General features: G+C 40.6%; 1 protein-coding gene across 1 annotated transcript in view; it reads left to right on the forward strand.

Moving 5' to 3' along the window:
- Window positions 1-18,657, forward strand: part of ahcyl2b (adenosylhomocysteinase like 2b) — a 39,585-nt gene extending 20,928 nt beyond the window's left edge. The window contains exons 2-17 of the mRNA XM_080491740.1: window positions 3,064-3,172; window positions 7,755-7,898; window positions 8,637-8,737; window positions 8,823-8,925; window positions 9,104-9,198; window positions 9,536-9,642; window positions 9,968-10,084; window positions 10,271-10,334; window positions 10,580-10,668; window positions 11,431-11,501; window positions 12,536-12,630; window positions 13,298-13,396; window positions 15,584-15,652; window positions 15,765-15,843; window positions 16,421-16,541; window positions 17,236-18,657. Coding sequence (XP_080347866.1) covers window positions 3,064-3,172; window positions 7,755-7,898; window positions 8,637-8,737; window positions 8,823-8,925; window positions 9,104-9,198; window positions 9,536-9,642; window positions 9,968-10,084; window positions 10,271-10,334; window positions 10,580-10,668; window positions 11,431-11,501; window positions 12,536-12,630; window positions 13,298-13,396; window positions 15,584-15,652; window positions 15,765-15,843; window positions 16,421-16,541; window positions 17,236-17,242 — 1,470 coding nt within the window. The 3' untranslated portion in view covers window positions 17,243-18,657. The remainder of the gene's footprint in view (window positions 1-3,063; window positions 3,173-7,754; window positions 7,899-8,636; window positions 8,738-8,822; window positions 8,926-9,103; window positions 9,199-9,535; window positions 9,643-9,967; window positions 10,085-10,270; window positions 10,335-10,579; window positions 10,669-11,430; window positions 11,502-12,535; window positions 12,631-13,297; window positions 13,397-15,583; window positions 15,653-15,764; window positions 15,844-16,420; window positions 16,542-17,235) is intronic.
- The last annotated feature ends 1,575 nt before the right edge of the window (window positions 18,658-20,232 follow it).

Consider the following 20,232-nt stretch of genomic DNA (forward strand, 5'->3'; position numbering starts at 1 on the left):
AGACTAATAACAATGTTATAACACATTGGGGCTAGGATTATTCGAGCCACAGCTGCCTGTCAAAGTGATTAATGGCAGGATTTTCACTTTTGTCATCCAAAAAGTGTGAGGATAGTTTTCATTTTGCAGTCTGATGCTGCCATGTTTTTTTTTCCAATGTGTTTTGCATCAATACCAGCCATCGATTGCAGTAGCTCTTTGGTAATGCTCTTAGTGGGCATCTTGGGTCAGCAGCGGTGAAACTGAGCTTCGCTTTTCATACCAGCAGGTCAGGACCCAATCTCTCGAACATTCTACAATCAAACAATAACACAGAGGTAGAAGTGAGGGAGGGCGAGAGGGTGGGAAAGAAATGAATGGAAACGGAAACAATTCACCGCATTGTGTTATTTTTCCCGGCACAAGGTCAGACCAGTCCGAGACTGGATTGCATGAAAGCAGAGGCTGAATGGAGGCAAGAAAAAGAAGAGGCATAGCTTTTTGAAGTGATCAGTTCTTTAAGTTTGGCGTCCCTCTAATGCACAGGGCCTTGCATCTCTCTCACACACACACACACACACACACACACACACACACACACACACACACACACACACACACACACACACACACACACACACACACACACACACACACACACACACACACACACACACACACACACACACACACACACACACACACACACACACACACACACACACCCAAGCTGAAGAAAAAGAAAAAAAGGGAACAGCAGTGAGCCCTGTGTGAGAAAGGTAAGGAGGAAGGCTGAGAGGTGGATTAGCTTGGCTTTATGGGGGGGGCGGTAGGAAACGAGACATTAGGATCTGGATGGTCAGCATATCGGTTTCATGATGAAATGGCTGTGAAATACTCTTCAGCTTAGCAGCTTTGGTCACTGAGAACTGACATTTAAAGCAGAAGACAATAAATGGTTTTCTCTATCAAAAAGTGTTTTTTTGTTTTGTTTTGCGCATGTTTGATTTTTTTGGGGGGGGGACAGTTTACCTTTATAATCACTTAAATGTTGGGAATTTAATTCAAGCATTGTCAATAGTCAAGACTTTTCCCAACATTAGACGGCAAGCTAACGCACACAGATCCTGCACGGAGACGTTCAATGTCAGTGACTTGTAATATGAAAGAAGAGAAGCCCAGTACATCAAAAGAAAGTCTCCATGCAATGTAAACCTTTATCAGCTTAACTTTAGAAATGGTCCAATGTGACTTCAGCCAGCTTTATAATTGTAAGATTTATCAAACAGGAATGTTTTAAACCCTGTCTTCAAATAGAGACTTAAACGGTAAAATTAAATTCTGTGCCAATGTGGCTGTTGGTGCTGAAGAGAACCTGGCTACTCCCTGTGAAGGTGCAGGTACATCACAACAGCCAAGGAGGGGCACAAAAAATTCCAGAAAACTTATGTGTTGGGGCGTTCACTTCTTCTACTTCTTCATCCAAGTCATGAGTCAGTAGATTGTTTTTACGGGAAGTGAAAAGGAGGAAATTTAAAGTGGAAATACTCCAATAATGCATTTTGACAACTACTTGGCACATAGCGATGGAAGTACAAACAATAACCACGTCGAGAGAATGTCTCCATTGAATCTACAGAGCAGGAGGATTACTGTTTATTATTTTGAGAATCACTTAACCAGGAAAGGCATATATAAAGGGAGTAAAATATTTATTGTGCTGAAGATTTTGCATTTGTTATGATGACTTGACTTTTCTTTTTGTCCATCATGTACAAACATACACTCCCTGTGTTTAATGGTACATGTATGCATGTATCCACATACATGCAAGTCGTCATGGACCTTGAAAGTATATTTTAATTCATGTGTTGTTTATGTGGGTGAAATCAACGTCAATTATTTTCACATTACGTGGGAAGGAATTCCTTATGTGAACTCTCTGAAGTGTGGCAAATTCATAACTCAGTTCCGAACAGCTTGATTGATGAAAATTGGTAACAAAACCATGTAAAATTGCTTTTTATGAAAAATGTATTTATATAGAGAAGATCTGAGTAGGTTGCCCCCATCAATACTCCTTGTTTTTTTTTTTTTTTTATGTGGCACCTTGGGAAAATGAATTACCTTTTGAAGAGAATCTGTTAAAATGCTGTACACTGATGGTTTGAATTGGTTCAAATATGTAGAGACACACACACACACACACGCACACACCTTAATCTGTATTTTGATATGCATTTCCTCTAATAAGAAATCCTTGAAAGCAACCGCTTGTTTTGTATTGGAGAGCTAATTAAAGAGGAGATAAGAAGAAAAAAGACCCGATACTCTGCTCTTTATCGTAAAATATTTGAAGGACAACTGGGGAATTGTCAGGATGACGTCACAACTGAATGTTTTTGCAGATTAGTGGCTGTCAAACAACTTTTCCATGCAAAGATGGTCAACTAAAGACGTTTATGTATTTCAACACAAGTCGTTGCACAAATTCCCGCTTGTGCTTTTTGTCTGTGATGTGTACTTTTATTGGAGGAATAGGTTAGCCATTTGTACTCTGCGGCACTGTCGCTAGGTGAGTTATGGCGTATCAGACTCTGCTGTAATTGCGGAAAGATCAACACAGTGGCAGAAACGTGGGGACTTTAGTGCTCGTGCCAACCACCTTTTGTGTTCACCAAAACAGAATGAACTGTTGTACCTTGTGTGGCCTTGCTGCTGGTAGATAAGAGCCTCATTGTGTTCTTTATCTTTCCAAGTCACAGTGAACTCCAAAGCTGGCCTCCCTCCTTGGAAATTGAATTGTGCTTGTTCTGTCCCCCAGTATTTATTATCTGCCTTCTAATAGTTTTTGTCTTGGAGCTCAAAGTTAACCACAATTTAAAAAAAAAAAAAAAAAAAAAGACTTGTCTATAATTATCTTGTTTTGTTTCTGATGGCTGAAAACTGAATTTTACCACAAATGAAATCATGACAGATATATTTTTTCAACACTGACTATGAGCAGAAAGTGATGACTCGTATTGCGCCTCAAAGAGAGCATTTTAATCCCGTCCTGTTCTGCTCTCCCTTCCCCGCCAACAGATCCAGTTTGCCGACCAGAAACAAGAGTTCAACAAGCGTCCCTCTAAAATCGGCCGGCGCTCCCTGTCCCGCTCCATCTCCCAGTCCTCCACAGACAGCTACAGCTCAGGTAAACACACACAAATATACTTTGACTGCAGTGGTTGTCTGCTTATCGGACACTCCTGCTGGTATTTCTGCTGCATTCCATTGATGGACGATAAACTGCCTCCTCACTGACCTGCTCCTGTCCGAGCAGCTCCGAGTCTTTCTCACACTCGGACCTTGTGAAAATGGACTCTGCGTCGGGAGGATTAACTGCTGGTGGTCCGCAAGACAGAGGGGCGGGGGGAAATGAGGAAAGTGCTGGAAAGTACAGGGTGTGGTTGAAATTAAATGACACGACTCGCCTCATTTCTGCAATGTCATGCATCATTGTTGGTGTGGAGAATGGAAAGGTGGGGGTTAATATGACTTTATCCAGGGTCTTTTCAACAATGAAGACTTATGGTTCTGTTACACTCTTCGAGGGTTTATGTGTGGCCTTAGAGGGCTGCTTAGGTTTAAGATTAATTACAAAGTAATGAGCAAAACAACAATGTTTAGCAGAGAGTTGGTGTAGGAGTGATTATTAATGCTGCAGTGATAGAGAGCGCAGATTAACTTAAATGGGTTAGAGCAGTGGTCCCCAATTTGGAGAATCACTGAGATTGTCAAAAAAAGAGAGTTCATCATTCGACAAACTATATTACAGACCTGACAGGCTCCAGCTTATGTGTGAGAGGTGTTTCTGCCAGTGGTTGGCGTCGCTACAATGATTTGTGCGGATCAATGAAGATGGATCTAAACTGGGTAGCTACAAAACTCCAAAAGTAAAAGATTAGGCGCTCCCAGATTGGTCATCTACATTGTTAGTTTTTATACAACATGCGTTGTCCACTTCGTTTGATTGGTTCCTCCCATACAGCTTTACATTACACATTTTCTCACTTGAGATTTCACCTTCTCAGACTAGAGATGCTGGAGGAAGACTGGGATAATACACACGCCTGTTTTACAAAAATAACAGGTTTTTTTTTCTTAACACAGAACTGGGCACTCTGGGAATCACCTAACCTGACTCTGCCTCTGAAAGCAAGAACATGGTTATTTATATCGATCCAAAGCATTCCACTGTCTCTTTTGTGGTTTGCCCTCTTCTCCTCCCACTGCCAGCTTTCTGAAATGTGTAAATACTGTTCAGTCGAAGGTTGTTTTTTTTCCATCTCAAACCATTTTGATTCATCAAGCATTCACAGGGAACCACGGTGAATTAATACTACTGTCAATCACAGGACGTCATGGACAAACTTAAGTTTCAGTTAGTATTATAGTGTCAGCTCTAAAGGGTGTAAAGAATGTGTTGTTAGCGCTCACAACTCTGACTGAGAGAAGATGAAGCGTTTTGATCCTCTGACTGCCCACCGGCACATGTTTTCCGTAGGCCAGCGACACCAATCGGGGTCAGCTGAGGAAAAGCTCTTGTGTTTCTGTGTCTTCAAATGACGGGGGGAAAAAAAATGTGTCAGCTGCTCAGGCCTTAGCTATTGCTTAATGTAGCCTGAGATTAGAGCCTCTCTTGTGTCATCCTGTTTAGAAAAATATTCTGGAAAACCTTTTGATTGAAATGTATTTGTATTTAACCTACGGCAGATAGTTTCTGAAACAGAAGGCTTCAGTCCTAATTAACGCCCTTAAATTAGATTCTGAGTTCAGCACTGTGGTTGAATCTGTATTTCCCTCTTGTTCCTCTTAATTATTTTCACCTTGCTGTTCTTTTACCTCGATCTTTATCTCTTCTGCTGCAGCCAGCACAGCACTCCCAAAATATGTTCCTTTCCAGCCTCTGGCTCGTGGCTCATGACTGAAATATGATTTGAGTTTTTTTTTTTTTTTTCCCCAGATATTGAGATAGTGATGAGTGCACTTAGTTCACTTTTATTTAAATGAGTAATTTGAAGAGGCCAGCAGTACAGACACGAAGAAATACCACTTGACTTAACTTAACTATAAACCGCAGCTGTTGTAGATTGAGTGAAATCCTGTCAGTTTGGTTAAATTAAAGGTTTTTATCAGATACTCATTTAGCTTTTTGAACTGTGCTTTTCTTTCTTTTTTTTCTTTCTCTTCTCCTTTGCTGCTCACTCCCTGTCTTTTCCTATAATTCCGTCAGCCGAGTGATTCTTATTACTGTGATGGTTCCCACAGTACAGAGACCTCACAGAAAATCAAGAGTGCTTATGTACAAGTTTTGTTCATGAACGCTATTTTACACAATTTTTTAATCACTTTGTACAAATTCCAGAGTTACAAGAAGTTTACAAACATGTTAAACTATCAGTTTAATGAAAGTCAATGATAGAAGTTAACAAACGTAATTCTATTAAAGTACATCTTTAAGCAGTGATTTAAAAGAAAGCGTTGATTCTGTGAGATAAATCTTCTTGATAATAAGTTGTCAGCCTTGATAATCAAGACTGTCCCACTTGAAGATTCAAGGATCCAAAACCAGGCCGACAGGAATTGAGTCGCTCTCCTCGTAGCATTTATGTACAGGGAAACCAGCTACGTATGAAAGGAGACGAGGAATGTAGACGTGATCCAGCATTTTACCCCCATGTGAATCTGCAGTTCTGGCGGATCCTGGATCTTCATCTTCATTTTCTGATGATTTTCCATTGGTTGTTTTTTGCTGCAATTCGTAGCGTCAGTCACGCTGCAGGAGAGAGGTCAGCATGAAAACTTCAGTGTGCTTTAACCTTTTATCGGACAAGCTGTATAATACTAAAAAACACTGTAACCCCAGGTCGCCGTGGGATATCATAGTAAAAAGAAAAAGCATAAATTAAAATTTGTTCTGTACATTTTAATAAAATGCCACCATCAAATGGAAATTCTCTTATATGGTTTGTTGGTAAATCTAAAGCTCAATAGGATCTTTATTTCACAATTTCTAACTTTGAACACAACTATTTATGACAAATAATGGAAAGGGCAAATACCATTATAGCACAAAACTCTCTCCTACACTAGTTTAAACTATAGTGCATATACATTTTCGTTTTCCACATTTTCTGAGCTAAATGCTGTTTAGCTGATTATGAGAAAAGTGTTGCATATTATGACCAACTTGACCTCTTAATATTTAGCATATCCTTTGATCTGGAGCCAATAGATGGGCGTCTAAATTGGAGTTGTCGTGTAGTAGAACCAGCCTGCAGCTGAGCTGCGTCATTCTCTGTTCATGTAGTAGAACAGAATACCAGCACCACACTCAATGAGCTTATCTCTATTGTCGTCTATTAAGTTGGATATTAACAATCTGATACATGGAATATTCTTAGGCTTGAAGCAAAGAAGTCGCTGTCAATGTAAGGCAGACCGGGGGTTCGCAAAATTATCACAAATCTATATTCCCTCTATACATATTGCAACAGATTGACTGGCTTGCAATAAATGGTGTTTCCATTCAATACATTCAGGTCATGGCCAGATGGAGCTCTGCTGCCCTACATTGTGTTGTCAACAGATCAGATTTCACGCCATTTTTTCAGCATCACATCATGACTGGTGGCAACAAGCCACAAGCCAGAAGCACTAAAGGATGAAAATCAAGGAAAAATTGCCCCCCCCCCCCCCCCAAAAAAAAAGCAAAGTCAACAACTGCTACATGTCTGAAACGCTGCTCGTGAAAACTGAAAACACATGTGATCCAGAATAATACAAACGGACCAAAATTGGGTCAAAGAAAACAGTGATCAGTTATTTGTAAAAGTCTCAAAGCCGAACGGCATCAACTTCCTATACTTAAGTGTTGGTTTAGTAATCACAAGTCAATACTCATTTTCACCTCTTGCATGTGTGTTTACTATGACACAATCTATCTCAAACATGCTCCTGCAAACACTGCAATTATACTGGTTCCTCTGGTTATGAGAAGAGAGGAGTCATTTTAACAGCATTTAAAATACATTTCAATGTCAATTATGATATAGAATGTAAATGAAATTTTAATTATTAGCCCGGATGTATATAAATGGCCCTGGGGTAGAAGTGCTTGATCCTGTTTCTGCCCTGTGGTAGTGAGGATACATTATTTTCTGTCCCCCCCAATGATCAAAGTTTTCCTTGCTGTCAGTAGCACCTATAGCTTTGTGTATTTTTGCTCCAGGGTTTGAACATGTAGGCAAAGCTTATCTTCTTCTGTGTAAAGACCAACAAGCCTCTCCTGTTGGGTTACAGGTTTAAACCCATGAGAACCAGGCTGAGAGAAACCAGTCGCGTCAAATCGGAGAAACAAGCAGCACGTAAAGGCCAGTGAGTCCCAAGTGAGACATAACCGGCCCCAGGTCGGGCTCCGGAATAAAGACAAACAAGTCTCAAGTGGCACACACATGTTGGAACCAATTAGACTCCAGGGTTGTGGCGGCCCAACATGATGTTCTAGAGGAAAGCCTTCGGTGAACAGCTTTTAATCAATTAAAGCTTGTGTTGGAAGGAAATTTGTGGCCTATCGAAGTTTAATCGCCGGATTAGGAAACGTACCGACTTTTACTGTGGGTAAAATAAAACAACAACCACATGGTGTGAATTTTCCATTTGAAAACTTTGTAACTTATGTCTTTGCTTGCGTGTGACTTGCTGGTAACACTGGTGCCTGTGGTGTTTTGCAGCGGCATCGTACACAGACAGCTCCGACGATGAGACGTCTCCCCGGGACAAACAGCAGAAAAACTCCAAGGGCAACGGGGACTTCTGCATCAAAAACATCAAACAGGCAGACTTCGGACGCAGAGAGATCGAGATTGCGGAGCAAGGTAAACATAACAGGCCATCACTATTACAGGACGGTGCTGTGGGGTTGGTGAGTTTAGGGGGTAATTAAAGCTTGCCCATCCAAATACGGTGTGGATTTTACTTGAAAGAATATTCAAATAATATAATGCCCCTGTGAGAATATATGAAATATCTGAAATGTTTTTTTTATTTTTTTTATTTATATATATATAAATATATATATATATATTCTCATGCAAATGTAATTGTGCATGCAGGCAGAAACATTACGAGCACAAGGATACACCAAAGTGCATGTTTGTGTGTGTGAAGGCTGATGCCTTCTTCCACTGTTAAGTGTCCATATTTTCAACACCACTGCAGAATGCAAACACCTTTTACAACCAAACACATGTTGACACGACACCAGTTCCCCGATGGCTTAACAAACAGCACGGAGAGCCTCAGCTGAACTCTGGAGGTCACACACACACACACACACACACACACACACACACACACACACACACACACACACACACACACACACACACACACACACACACACACACACACACACACACACACACACACACACACACACACACACACACACACACACACACACAATCCTTAGCATCAGTAACCCCTTCAGCTGGATGAGTCGATGGATTAGTGATGAAGTATTAGGAGGATTAAATGATGGGAATTCCTTAACCATCCCTTCTGATTCTTGTATCCACTTATGTGTCATGTTTCTGTGTTTGCGTCTCTCCCAGAGATGCCAGCTCTGATGGCTCTGAGGAAGCGAGCCCAGGGGGAGAAACCCCTCGCTGGTGCCAAGGTGGTGGGCTGCACCCACATCACCGCCCAGACTGCTGTGAGTAGAAATACACTTTCATGCCAGCGTAACTACGTTACCACTGCAAACAAAAATCCTCCACCTTTGTTCTCTTCTTACCCAGGTGCTGATGGAGACTCTGTCAGCTTTAGGGGCTCAGTGCAGATGGGCAGCCTGTAACATCTACTCCACCCAGAATGAAGTGGCAGCTGCCCTGGCAGAAGGAGGTGAGACTATCAAGAGTTCCTGTGTGTGTGGGTGTGTGTGTGACATCTGACCGTCTCTTCTTAACCTTTCGCACTACTGAAATCACATCTGTGCTCTCACTTTCATTTACATCACCCTTCGGTTTCCCCACATGCACTTTTGAGCCACATATATACAACACTTCCCTTGTCATCGCAGGTTTCAGTGTGTTTGCATGGAAGGGTGAGTCGGAGGACGACTTCTGGTGGTGCATCGATCGCTGTGTCAACGTGGAAGGCTGGCAGCCCAACATGGTAGCACACCTACATTCTAAATGAAGCTCGCTAAGTGTTTTCTCTGTTTATATCCTGCAGTCTTTTGTCGGTGCTGCATCCAGTTGCTATTTTTACCAGACAGACCATCTATTTTTAAATAGATTAGATCCATGTTTGTGTTGCTGCTCGTTAACTGGCCATGCGAGTAAAACTGCTGGGGAAAAGGCTTATACTTAGCCAGATCCTTCTTTCTCATGAATGATAAAGAAAGAATGCTGGACTAAAATATACTGTCTGTTTGATTGTGAAAACTCAGCAAATTCTGACTTCACCCCTCCCACCATTCTGCTTGTGCCCATCTCTGCTCATCTGTCAGATTTTGGATGACGGTGGAGACCTGACTCACTGGATTTATAAAAAGTATCCAAACATGTTCAAGAAGATCAAGGGCATCGTAGAGGAGAGCGTTACCGGTGTGCACAGGTAAAACACGGATATAGAACTGTATGATATATCTTTGATATTACACTGATCAATAAATAAAACCAGCTCTTTTTTTTTTTTTTTGTTTTTAATGATAAAATTATTCACCTGTAAGCAGGACCCTATACATGAGAGCACATCATGTGTCTACAGTTTTCTCATGTTCTCATAGCACCATCTAGTGGTAGAAATGTTCTCCATTGAAAACGCACTGTTCGGCGTTAAGAGGGTGTGGATGTGAAAAGGATCAAGGTTTTTGATTGTTTAATCATCTTCTGTGTGTTTACATTTTTTCCTATGATGTTTGTTCGGTGGACGTTTGCAGGTTGTACCAGCTGTCCAAGGCCGGGAAGCTGTGCGTACCAGCCATGAACGTCAACGACTCGGTTACCAAGCAGAAATTCGACAATCTCTACTGCTGCAGAGAGTCCATCTTAGACGGGTACGAAGCAGTGTCTCTGTTTATTACGGCTTTTTTTTTTTTTATTTCTTTATTTTTTACAACAGACTGTGTTTGTTATTTCTACATTTAATGTTGCAGGGCAATTACGCCCACCTCCTTTCTGCTCCAAACAGCCTGAATAAATATTCGGTTGCCAGCCTGGTATAATGGTGTTTTTGTCCTCAGGCTGAAGAGAACCACTGATGTCATGTTTGGAGGGAAACAGGTGGTGGTGTGTGGATACGGAGAGGTAAGGTTGGCCTCTTTAGACTCATTGCTTATTAAGAGAGAGACTTCACTAAACAGTGTAATAGTTTCTGTAGATTTTAAGGCATGTAAGTAATGATGGCAGTTAGTATTCGGGTGGTGTGAGGGTTAATTCAATTCAGTGAGCTGAGACACTGATAGAAGAACTTCCACAACAAAACAATTGCCGCTCCTTTTCCATACTGATCTCGGATATGAATTTGTGTGTTTACTGCGCCGTGTCCTCAGGTTGGAAAGGGCTGCTGTGCTGCGCTCAAAGCAATGGGCTCCATCGTGTACGTCACAGAGATCGACCCCATCTGTGCCTTGCAGGCCTGGTAAGAGATGTCTATTTTTTATTTTTTTTTGTTCCATCTCAAGCAAATCATTTTATTGTGTTTAAAAAAAAATGAGAGCAACACAAATAAAAGCATACAGGTAGATGTGGGGAGCAGCAGTAGATCGAAACACGCTAAATCAAATCAAGCTAAATTGTGTAATTTCTGTGATTTTTCTTTTCATAATGAGGATTGATGTTTCCATATGTCTGTCAGGAAAAAATGTTTTATAGTGTGAAATACTGCAATAACCTGCAGAAACTGTTAGTGTGTCTGTATATTCATTGATTCTTTATTTTTGCATTAGAAATACTAAAAAGAGAAACTTTACTTGCAAGACATTGCCCTTTCAACACTAGAAGTTTTTTTTTTTGTTTTGAGTTTAAGTTTCATATTTCCTTAACATCAAAAAAATGTAGGTCATGTTACAAATCCTACTTCAGTCGAGCAGAGTGACTGATCGCAAGGTCATGCTTATCTGAGCTCAACCTCCCATCATTTATAAGTGCTTGGCAATCATTTCCTGCCCCGTTTTCAAACACCTTGTAAGAGTAAAAGTAATATAACACAGTAGCCATTTCCGTCAACCTCCCTAATTACATAATATGTAAGGCAAACGAAATATTTTTCCACACAGCTGAGCAAAACATAGTTTCCATGTAGATTTCTAGATTACATGCCAGACAATTTATTTATTTATTTTTTAATATTAGTCGTTGCTTGTGTTTTACTCTTTTAAATATTTCTTTTTCCGAATGGCAGCATGGACGGCTTCAGGCTGGTGAAACTCAACGAAGTCATCAGACAAGTGGACATCGTGATCACCTGCACAGGTTGGTTCAGTCTCTGAACTTATTAGCCGTCCTGCGTAACGATCATCGGGTCGCTGACTAATCGCCTCACAGCAGCCGTACAGGGATTAGTCCTGTTGGCTGTTGTGCTGGAATATAATCCACGTTTGACAGCGCTGAAATAAAGGGAGTTATTACTCTGGGAGAACGCCAACTTTAGGGCCCATCGCCAGTCTCCATATGAGCATTAAAGAAGCTGTGTGCAGCTGAAAAGAAGCGACGCACCTTTACTCTAAAAGTCTTGTTGTTTTAAGATCGGTCACACATTTTGTACCTAAACGCAACTGTAAATTCTCAGCCTGCAAGAAAGCTCTTTTTTTTCTTTCTTTTTAATAAAGAAATAATGCTATTATATGTTTTTTTTAACCCAGCATACACTGACAGGAACATGGCGTCAAGCCAGAACAGATCTCAAAAGGCGGATCACAGCTCACAACTTGTACACCCACGGAACTCCGTCATCGTGACTTAACAGATATTTAATCATTCTGCAGGAGTTACTAATAAAGTTCTTAGTACTGCAGTCTGGGAGTTGAGCGCTTAATTGGAGCCGAGAATTACTTGTGTCTCGACCTCATTAGCTCGTGCTGCTGGCAGGGCTGAAGCAGGGCTGAAGCAGGAGGCTCTCTGCCGGGTGAGACGACTTGAACAGTCACGTTAGAGGGTCACATCCTGTCGGCTCCATTCATAAAAGCCAGCGCTGTGTTTAAATAAGCAGAAAAGGTCACGGGATGTCTGTCAATTCCCTTTTGATCCTGCTGAATCAAAATTAATTTTATGTAATTAAAAGAATGTAAATTTTAGATGTTAAATGTTAGAAGTGATACCACAGATCGTCGAAAGGGGAAAAATAAAGTAGATTACATTTTAAAGCCTAATTAGCCTCACATTGTTCCGTAAATAATTGAGGCTCCATTAGAAGTGAATCACTGAACTCTTAAAATACTTCTTTCTGAACCCGCTCCCGTGATTCATGTTGTCTCACTGTTTTGACCGCTTGTCCTTTGTGTCGTCAGGCAATAAGAACGTGGTGGTGAGAGAGAACCTCGACCGCATGAAGAACGGCTGCATTGTCTGCAACATGGGACACTCCAACACCGAGATCGACGTGGTCAGTTCGCTTAAAACAAACTCCTAATAGACTCACTTTTTATTATAGAACTTCTTTTTTTTTTTTTAAAGAAGATAATCTATTATCGCAGATTGAGACACTTGATGGAAGATGAGCGCACCAAAACACAGACGGCTCCTCGCAGCGTCTGTCTGTGAAGCTTGACCTTGGGCAGGGATTGTTCACGGTTGTCATGGTAACTGACAGCTCGGTATGAGTTAATAGAATAGCAATGAAAGGATTGAGCCACATCCTGCTGTGACAGTGAGAACTGGGAAAGTGGATCTTATCAGGTCTACAGTACAAATACATTAGAAGAGATTTTTATTTTATTTTTTATCACTTTATCGTTCATTAAACAAATCAGTTCTAACTGCATATGTGCACTAATCTGTTAGAGCTCTGTACATAGACATTGATTGCAACAGTTGAAAAGGCAAGAACATTATAAAAAGTGTCTTCTTCTGACCAGTAATCAGCAATACATGGAACTAGAATACAGTTCCCATTTGAATGGAAGTCATGAGTACGTTATCCTGGAAAATAATAATTAAACATTTCAATTCCATCTAAAAAAAAAAAAAAATAAGGGGAAGTTTGATCAATGATCCAACACAAATGGAAAATTGTGATTTATTTATTGAATTTTTATTTTCTACTCTTTCAGGCAAGCCTGCGGACTCCTGAACTAACCTGGGAGAGGGTGCGTTCCCAGGTGGACCATGTAATCTGGCCTGATGGCAAGAGGATAGTCCTACTGGCAGAGGTATATACACAAACACGCATATGCACAGAGATCCAGAACGATGGGTCATCATAGTAGAACGACATCAAGGATACAGGCTTAAAGATGAACTACTTGTTACATGTTTTTTAAAATGATCATTTTCAAACCTTGAAGTCTTTCCTCCACCTGTTTTACCATCTTGTTTAACTGGTTTGTGGGCTGTTGGCATTTATCTAAGCTCATCCCATTTGCGAGTCTATTTGTATTTTAGATTAAAGGGATGAACAACTTTCTTTTTTCCCCATTGGCAATCTTAACAGTCGTTAAGAGAGACGTTGGAGGCGTAACTTGTTGTTTCATATAAGAAACAACACCGTCAGAAACGCCCTCCCATAAGTTTTACGTGGAAATAGTTCATAGTACTTTGAGATATTTAACGATGAGAATGTAAAAAAACAAACACTCCCAATGAATACTTTCCTGCCAGATGTAAATATCAGGGGAAAACCACAAATCCTCCTGAACACAGAAGAAAAGAAGCCAAAACCATCCAGACATCCCAATCCAAACCTCTTAGAATATATAGATTTTTTTTTTTAAATAGATCACATTCCTAAAACATCAAATCAAAAATGTCACTAAACGGTTGACATTTACCCGACAAGTTTGTGTAAAAATCGTTTTAAAGATGAAACATGAAGACAGACGTATGCTGACGCATGCCTCTGCAGACTCGTGTTGCAGGTTAAGACAGGCTGTGCCTGCGTGCAAATTACAAGCTGTGACAGAATGAGAGCAGGCCGACAGACGACCTGCCAGCCCGGCGATGATGGCGTCTCCGGGGCTGTTTGATGTGCCCCCCCACCCCGTCCTCATCTCACCTCACCTGCCTTCAGATCACAACAGTTATGATCTTGGATGGAATCATGATCCAGAAATACCGTCTATTTCTAGTCAAAATACAAGTATTTCTTCACTCTTTAAAGCTGAATATATATCACGAGGAACTGTTTTCCCTTCTTCATTGTGTCCCAATGTGTGGCTCCATTGTCATGAATTTATTTATACAAGTTCAGGAGTTGTACTTGGCTCCGTTGCTGAAACTGAAGAATTGTGCCTTAAAAACAGGTTTTTGGCAGATGAGACGATCTCCGCTCAGCTCAGGGTTGCGTCTCACAATGGGGCTCCTCTACTTATGAAAACTATGCTTTTTTATTTTATTTTTATTTTTTTCACAGTCTGCATCATCCGGGAGCAAAACAATAGAACGTTTTTCATCTGTCTTCATCTGCAGTTTTTCATTTTAAAGGCTCTTACAGACCGGAGTTTATTAGTCGTCACACTGGCCAACACAGATGTTAACACAGTGGGGAACAGTGGGGTTGATTGCTAAATGTCACTCTGGGCTGTCAGAGACGATGTCTTTATCCTGAAGGTCATCCACACACATCAAAGGTGCCTTCAGGGAATTATTAAATGAGGCGAACCAAGAATGGAGCTCTTGTTGTAGAAAGCAGCAGGTACATTCAGGATGTGGACGAAGGCCACCAACATGCTTCCTTGAGAGTCTTCAAACTAATGATTTGCTGCAATGCCGACGTCACTTTGAACTTTCTATCGCTATATGTCTTACTCCTCTCACGAAAACAATTTGAAAACAGCAGAGTTTAAGCTCTGATCAATGACATCACCACAGATGCCCGTCTTTCAGTGTTGAGGCGTCTTCAGAGGACAGACTGCTCGTTACATCATCTTCAACAACACTTCCAATTCAGCAGGCTGGAGACAAACAAACGTATACAATAGAAGGTTATGTAATCAAAATGTTTGTGTAGCCTGAAAGCCTTTTATGCTTCTCCTTTTGAATTCTTTTTATTGATTAGTTTTATCATACAACGTTGTTTCATATACTTTCAAATGCCTGAGACGCATTGGAATTTGAATAAAAAAAAAAAGAACATTTCACATCAGGATCATAGTTGACTCATCTCATGGTTTCATGTTTTATACTTTGGATTAATGAAATCGTATTGTTTGCTTGATGACTTTCAAATTCACCATGAATCCTTTGTGGTTTACAGAGCCGGAGAACTGAAAAATGTCCAGATCTGAATATTTGTTAAAATTTTGTTTTGTGTTGTGAAAAAAAAAAAAAGAGATGCACCTGATTCTGTCTGTCCTTTCACATCCTTTTTTTTTTTTTTTTTCTTTCCCTTCGTTCTCCAGGGTCGCCTGTTGAACCTCAGCTGTTCCACTGTGCCCACTTTTGTGCTGTCCATCACTGCCACGACCCAGGTAAGACTGAGTCATCCATATTCACAATGGTGTAAATGTTTTATGCTCTTTTTCTTCTTTCAATATGCTGAAACAAAGAGTTTATGTGAGTAACACTTGTGTCTGTGCCCAGGCGCTGGCTCTGATAGAGTTGTACAATGCCCCCGAGGGACGCTACAAACAGGATGTTTACTTGCTGCCCAAAAAGATGGGTAAGTCTTATTTTATTAGTATAAAAATTTGTTGAAGCGTGGAAGAAAATAATGATGCACTTAATGTGAAGCTGTGGAAATGCCAGTTGTATAACACACTCGACTGGTCAGATGGGCGTAACCACCAACCGCAGGGACGGACAGGAAGTTATTATTGAGAGTTTGTTGTGGCCCAGCAGAGGCCCGGCAGGAACAGCGCATTTATCTCTACACAGAACACGGCGAGTCTCATCTGTTCAGTCTGGAGTCGTATCCCCGGATAGATCTTTCATGGTAGATGAAAATCTGTTGCGTTGGGTGTACACACACGTGTGTGTGTGTGTGTGCGTGCATGCACGCAAACTGACATCAACTGCATTTCCCATCACATTTCCGAGCTGTCCCTCAGCGACCAGGAGCAGACAAACACTGAGCGGAATGTAGGTCATCCTGCTACCAGCACACGTTGGCGATGGATGGAAAGACTCAGACGAGGACAGAAGGAAGGAAAAAGAAAAAAAAAAAGAGAGAGAGAGATGGTAAATTGTTGTACTCCATTCTCATTTCTAACATGTTCTCTCTCCATTTCCCCCTCCAGATGAGTATGTGGCCAGCCTACATCTCCCAACATTCGATGCACATCTTACAGAGCTGAGTGACGAGCAGGCCAAGTATCTGGGCTTGAACAAGAACGGGCCATTCAAGCCAAACTACTATAGGTACGGAAACACCCCGACGCCCTTATTGTGAAGGCCACTGCTGTAATTAGTCCTTTATCAACAACATGCAAGATTTTCCACAAGCCCCTCCCAGACCTGAAGATAGATGTACTCTCTAGTGTTCCTGGGTTAACCCGGGGTCTAGCTACTCTTATACACTTCTATTTAATTCACATTAAAGCATAGCAGACGTTCAGATAAGGACATTTTGCGGTCTCATTTAAAAGAATATTTGGATCAGAGCCATGACTTCTATCAAGTGAAAGTTATCACACTTTCATCCACGCTGATTTAATGGATTCAGTCCGGTGCCTTGAAACGAATTATTACCTCTTGGAAGTTTTTCACATTTCGTAATATTAAACACACAATGTCGCAAACGATAGTGAAGTTATGTGGTCATCGTATAAAAGCTGCAGTTATACTGAACGACGACGGGCTGTGTTTACTTCTGAACGCAGTCCATTTCATTTCGAGGAACAGTAAAGTTTCCGTGACGTGTTCAGAGTTCTTTTTTTTTTTTTAAAGTTTTATTTTCATCTCACGATTTATATCGAACACATAAAATTTCCAATATTGAAGTTTGCCGCCCCTCTGCTCATTTCGTGGTCTGACTCTACTTTGACGGCTTCGGATGTCGTTTCTGCTCTGTGATCTCTCCTCTTCTTTTTTTCTTTTTCTTTTTTTTTTAAAGGTATTAAACAGTGGTGGGGTTGACGTGAAGAAATACCAACACTCCAAGACTCGCACAGACTCTGAGGAAGAGGAGGGGGACACAACAGTCAACACACCGGGGGGGTTAAGGGAGGGGCGTGACTTCTTTCGTGCTTATGGCGGCCATTTTTATTTCTTCACACTTGACAACAGTAATAATAATAATAGCGACTCCACGGAGCAGCTCCTGCCATTCACCAGTAGCTCGCTCCCCAGAGGATCCCCCCTCACACACACACACACACACACACACACACACACACACACACACACACACACACACACACACACACACACACACACACACACACACACACACACACACACACACACACACACACACACACACCTTCCTCTCATCATTTCATCATCTTTCTCTTTCTCTCTAAATACTCGTTTGTTCGTCGAGTTGTATGTAAAACCTCTACTCTCCCCTCCCGTTGCCAGATCTTTTATCGTTTATCTGTTAAAGATTAAATCGCTTAAAAGATATATAGCTTCTAAAAATCTTGATTAAAAAAAAAAAAAACATAAAATAAAAAAAAAAATCTGTATGAATGAGGATGATTTAGTTTTTCCCCTCTTTTTTGGGGGGGATGTTACCGTCTTTTATTTCTTTTTTTACTTGTGATTTTATTTTTCCTCTCGTGTAACCTTTGTCAGGGTGGGGCTAGACTTAGGGGTAGGCGGGGTCTCAGGGTCCAATCATATCATGTTTTTTTTTGTTGTTGGTTTTTTTTTTCCATTGAGATTCTCCATTCTCTGTTTTTAAGTATTTTTTTACTTCATGACATTTTTTCCCCCTTATTGATCAGCCTGTACTTCTCTTTCTTTTTCTTTTTTTTTGCACGACTGGATGGTGATCGGTTCTTTCCACCCGTCACTCAAACTGACAGTCAAACCATCTCACTGGCTGATTTTTTTATTTTTTTCGTTTTTCGTTTCTCTCCGCTGCTCACGAGATGCCAGTGTTGAAGTAATGAAAAGTATTGAAGCTTTTCATTTGGTCTTTTCCTTTAACAGTAATGACTATTTGAAGCATTGTTAGATCATTACAAGGGTATACTGTATATTTACATATTTATATCGCAACGGCATGTTTTCCTATCTTTTCTCTGCTTCTGGCGCAATCTAATATGATTTTCTTTGGAAACATTAACATGTCATACAAACAAGCAATTAAATGTTGTATTGACAAGTGTAATGAATGGACTCAAACCCTCGTTTTGAATACTGTGACAAAAAAATATAAAGATATACCAAATGTGCAGCAGGCTGTTGCCAGGTCGGTACATGGGTCCTGATTTAGTTGGGGTGGAAACAATAAAAAAGAAAGTATGGTGCTAATCAGATTTACTCTTATCTGCCATACGCAAATAACGCCACTCTTTGGTACTCGCAGAAAAAAAAAAAATGTATGTTCACTTTAAATGTGTCAAAAGTAGATTTCCACCGGCTCTTCAACCTGAACCTGCCAGCTCTGCTTCCACCGAGTGGGATCAAACACACACACACACACACACACTCATATATACAGTATAGATACCACAGCTCATTATCCAACCTTACAGAATCGCGTCTTATGTGAAGTCAATTCCATCGCTCCTGTGAAACGGCAGGAAATGGCACAAAAGCTCAGTTGAGCAGCTGAATACTCGCACTTGAAATACGCAGCATTGCAGATTATAGGTTAAGACTGAACTTGATTCCGACCAAACGTCTTTGAAGGACGAGGTTTCAGTCTTCGATCTGCTGCCAGAGAGCGGCCTGTTTTCATCGTTTTTATTTCCCAAAGAATTCCAGTAAAGCGAGCAAAAATGTCTAAATCTCTGCTGCACCTACTGTACACCTGTATGCCGTCACGAAAGGACAAAGTCTCATACGGTCACACTGTTCCCTGCCAATATTTGTGCATCTTTGTCTCCTTGTGCGGTTCAGAATCCCACTCTTGAAGTTTGTGTGACCTGTTTCCTGTTTCAGTTCTTAATCCTGTTGTCTTAAGTCTTATTTTCGTCCTTTTTTTTTTTTTTTTTTAATGTGAATGAATGGCGCGCTCTCTGCACAGAGCGCTGAGATGATTATTGATGATTGTGCGTCTCGATGTCTTTCTGTATTTGTACATCTGTTGTTTGTTTTTTTTGTTTTTTGTTTTTTTGTAGGCCTTAGTTGCTTTTGTTAACAGCTGCCTCAGGATCCTAGCCTGTGGGTTAGGGGGGAGAAACTGTTTTTGGTTTTCGTCGGCGCCGAGCTGACCGACACGTGGGCGGGTAAGGGGGAAGACACCAGCATCGTATGTGTATATATACATATTATATACAGATATGACAACCTTTAAAAGTATAGGAAGGTAAAAGAAGAATCGACTCCTGTATTTATTGTTGTAAATCCTCATACAGTGCAAACTGGCAAAAATTCTCAAACATGTTTTAAGTTGTCTAATAAAGATAAAAGACCCTATGTTTAAATATTGCAAGTAATGGTAGACGATGAGCAATAATAAAGAAAAATCTGTAATCTTAATGAATAAAAATGTAAAAAAACTAACAGTCTTGTTTGTCATTTTGAGATTTGACTTGAGACACACTAACATATACTTTTCCCATGTTCTCTTATTTTTCTGTTATTTATCCCTTTTCTTACTGTTTATCTGCTGCAATATTAAATCCTATGAGGGGTTTTGTTCCAAAGGGATCGATGAAGTTATTATAATGAAGTTAATCTGAGATTGCTGACATGTGAGGGAAAAACACTCGATACGTAAAACCACAATTTATAGTATGCTGGTTTGAACCTGTCGTTCAAACTACATCCTCGAAATATCTATATTTGAAATATCTATTTGTTAAATCCTACATTAGTGGCAGTGATTCTCCTCAGAATATTAGTTTTTCTATGAATAGCTGCCGTGTGATGTCTGGTGTAGATATTCTTCCTTAAACATCAGTAACATCGGTCACTTTTATTTAAAAAATGGTTG

The sequence above is a fragment of the Lipophrys pholis genome (assembly GCF_963383615.2).
Source record: "Lipophrys pholis genome assembly, chromosome: 22".
Classification (NCBI taxonomy): domain Eukaryota; kingdom Metazoa; phylum Chordata; class Actinopteri; order Blenniiformes; family Blenniidae; genus Lipophrys; species Lipophrys pholis.